The following is a 3,709-nucleotide window of genomic DNA, read 5'->3' on the forward strand; positions in this document are numbered from 1 at the left end:
GAATTACAGTTTGTGCACAGGGTCGGGGAACACAAGTTTCGCCCAAGAGCCAAGAGCCTGCCTCCAAGGCGCTCATAATGGTTAAGCCAGAATAGAAGCTAGAACCACCTCTACCCCACGTGATAAATCCCCTGCCAAAGTTTGCCTCACCACCAATCTTCTTATACTGTGATGTGACACAGATAATACAATGTAATATGACAATGACCAAAATACCCAAATACCCACAAACCCTAATAACTCTTCTAACAGATTCAATGCATATTGGATATCTGCCACAATTTAACAGGATACAGGAGCTCAAAAGGTTGATTTGGAAAACAACAATGGACTAAAAGGAAGGGGGTAGCAATGCCTCTGTTGCTCTGGTAGTTACTTTTGGAAAACCCTAACCATGGACCCTCATCTTTGGGATGTAGAACAAATTTAAGAGGTTGAGAAGGTTGATTTTAATGCTTGACTCTTTCTCCAAACTACTAAAGATTATATCAAGGGAGTAAGCATCCCAGTTTCACACCTCTTAGTGACAAAACCACAAGACACATGATACTGGGGATCTTTCTCTACTAGCATACATCTAGCAGTGGTTGGAACAAAAACAAAAGCATTCCTAACCAACCATACCAAGCAGGTAAATTCTTGCATATGAGATCTCTTCCATAAGCAGTACAAAGGCTCAACATTGGCAAGCCAGCAGAATCAGAAGCTTTACCTACCTAACAATCTAGCCTCAGCAAAGAGATGGAAAAACATGCTACCACTGATCAAAATCTTGTGTGACAGTGAAGTAACTTGCATTTGAATTATGTATTTTTAAATTGATATAATCAGAAATATAGGCGTCTACAAGAATATTAGACATAAAAACAAATATATATTGCGAAGATGCAAGCAAAGTAAGGATGAATGTTTCAATCATTCAAGATGCATATAGATCTCTAGATAAATCCTTCTCCATTATCTGTTTCTTCAATACATCTACGGTCTTAAGCGCTGAAGTTAAGTTATGCTAGAAAGAGGAGCACCACAAATATGCTGACCTTCTTGTAAGAATTTCCAAAAAAAAAAAAAACCATGAATTTATCAAATAGGGAACAACAATCAAAAGCATATCCATGAAAACTAGTTGTGCATAGGCCTGGTCCCCTAGTTAACCTTTCCACAATGGACAGCCAAGAATTTCACACTAACAAAGTTTGCAAAGCAAACAAAATCAACAAGGCTAAAATAAATTTCTAATTTTACGTAACTTCAATTTTCATGCAATGCTCATCGCTGTTGAAAGAATGGAAGATGAGACTGCTAGTACAAGTGGAGGAGAAAATACATAAATTAATGCACTCTAAACTACGAAACCACAAGATTAGGCAAGTTCAAATTTTGGAGCATTATTGAAGTACAAAATAAGCATCCCTTCAAATCAGAGTTCCATGGAAACATAAGTGAAACATACAAGAATTGTGAAGTAAAAAAAACCACAATTTGACATCCAGTATTCAAATGAAAGAACCCCAACAAAGTACAGCATGATCAGCAACTGACAAAGGCGAAATACCCCGAATGGACAGTCTAACCAACATGTTACTAGGCAAGTATTTTCACAGGATACTTGTGAACGCAGTCCTCCCAAGGACCATTTCGAGATGGCTTCACATTCCGGAGTGCCTGCCAAACAGCGCTATTACATTTGAAACCACTACCAAATGCAATCTGCCAGACACGGTTACCCTTGCGCATCCTTCCCTTGGCCTCTATATACGCCAACTCATACCAAATGGAGCTCGACGAAGTATTCCCAAACCGGTGAAGAGTCATCCTAGAAGCCTCCACATGAATTGGCAACAGCTGAAGATTCTTCTCCAGCTCGTCAATCACAGCCCTGCCTCCAGCATGAATGCAAAAATGATCAAAAGCCAGCTTAAAATCCGGAATATACGGCTTCACAGTCTCATTGAACAACTTCTTAACCAGCAGGGTCGAAAAGAACAGAAGCTGCTCGCTAATTGGGAGCACAAGAGGCCCCAATGTGGTGATGTTAGTTTTCAGAGCCCCACCAGCTATCGCCATTAAATCTTTCGACAATGAAACACCCGTCTTCCCTTGATCATCCTGCTCCTGATAAACGCAACGAAAAGCCTTTTCATCCGCCCCTCGATGAGTCCTCACCACATGAACAAGCTTGTATTTGGCCCGCCTCCGGTCCATGGCCTTGTTGGAGAGCAAAACTGCGCTGCACCCGACTCGAAACAAGCAATTGGGTATCAACATAGACTTCTTATTCCCGAAATACCAATTCTGGGTAATATTCTCAGTGCTCACAACCACAGCATAAGTGTTCCTATGGACCTGCAACAACTCCCCCGCAAGATCAACCGCTATAACCCCAGCACTACAACCCATCCCACCCAAATTAAAGCTCCTAATATTACCCCTAAGCTTATACTTGTTAACAATCATAGCCGAAAGCGAAGGCGTGGGATTAAATAAGCTACAATTCACAACGAGAACACCGATATCCTTGGGCTTCACATTCGTGTTCGCGAACAGGTTATCCAGGGCGCCAAACATGACCTGCTCTGCCTCCTCCCTGGCCGCAGTCATCGACGGCGTCGGCGGGATCTGGTGCATCGCCTCCGGCACGTACGTCTCTTCGCCGAGTCCCGACCGCTCCAGAATCTTGCGCTGAAACTCCAACGACGAGTCGTCGAAGTTCCCGTTCAGCCGCGAGTGCTCCATGAAGGAACCAAACGGAGCCTTGAGCTGATCGGGCGGGCGGTAACACGAATAGTCCACGAGATAAATGGGTCGGGGCCGGGTCATGATGTAAACGGTCAAACCGAAGACCAAGAAAGCGGAGCAGATCACGACGCCCAAGAGATTGTACTGGAGATGGAGCCAGAGCTGGCGAATATCGTTAAGGTTCATTTGCGATGCCTCTATTAGGGTTACGATAATTAGGGGTATAAAACATAGGGTTAAGAGATTGGAGATCAGGTAGTGGTACCCTAATTTCACGTACTTGAGATTCACGCTCTGTAGGAAATCCGGGAGCCTCCGGGTCTGCTGGATCCGAACCCCCACCGCACCGCCGGCGCCGCCGCTCGCGGTGTCGGCGTGGGTTGCACCGCCTGGGTCCATAGCGGTGGCCTTGGACTTTCAGATATTCCTTTTTTTCTCTTTTCGTGGTCTGTGAGTGCGAGAGATCAGAGTGATTAACGGTTGAATAACGGTTTCAGGGGGTAAGGATTAGGGAGAGGACGTGGAATATGCGGTTGACTATACGAGTATGATACTGAGGTTTGACAATCTTACCCAATCAAGTGCTGGTAATCAATCATCGTCACAAAGTCAGTGGCTGGCTTCGTCCCGGAACTTTTTGTGTAGCCGTTTGTGCCCTCGTTCGATTGGGCCGCTTTAAGTTGGTTTATGTTTTGCTTTTGTTGAGACAAGTACATTAATATAGATTTGGTTCTTTTAGGCGTGAGAAGCGTTTTTAAGAATAATTGTAAACATTAATTACATGTTGTCATTAAGAGTTCATTTGGACCCCGAGTTCGAGGGCTAAACACGCTTTAAAAACAAAATTGTAAAAAGCATTCCATTTAAAAATGCGTTTTTTTTTTTGATAAGTAAAAGTCATTGTATAAAAAGCGCAAGGGGCGCAACCCATGTACACAGGAAGTATACAATAGAGCCCACTACACGAGCT

General features: G+C 43.6%; 1 protein-coding gene across 1 annotated transcript; it reads right to left on the reverse strand.

Annotated features, from left to right (window-relative positions):
* Nucleotides 1-1,363: 1,363 nt before the first annotated feature.
* On the reverse strand, nt 1,364-3,427 carry LOC132185028 (3-ketoacyl-CoA synthase 4). Its single transcript, XM_059598844.1, has one exon. The coding sequence runs from the start codon at nt 3,136-3,138 to the stop codon at nt 1,585-1,587; it is 1,554 nt and encodes a 517-aa protein (XP_059454827.1). The 5' UTR covers nt 3,139-3,427; the 3' UTR covers nt 1,364-1,584.
* Nucleotides 3,428-3,709: the final 282 nt, after the last annotated feature.

The sequence above is a fragment of the Corylus avellana genome, chromosome ca6, assembly GCF_901000735.1.
Source record: "Corylus avellana chromosome ca6, CavTom2PMs-1.0".
Lineage (NCBI taxonomy): Eukaryota > Viridiplantae > Streptophyta > Magnoliopsida > Fagales > Betulaceae > Corylus > Corylus avellana.

What these genes read in the sequence shown, in the direction of transcription:
- LOC132185028 (XM_059598844.1), bottom strand. Translation starts at nt 3,138, where the DNA reads ATGGACCCAGGCGGTGCAACCCACGCCGACACCGCGAGCGGCGGCGCC.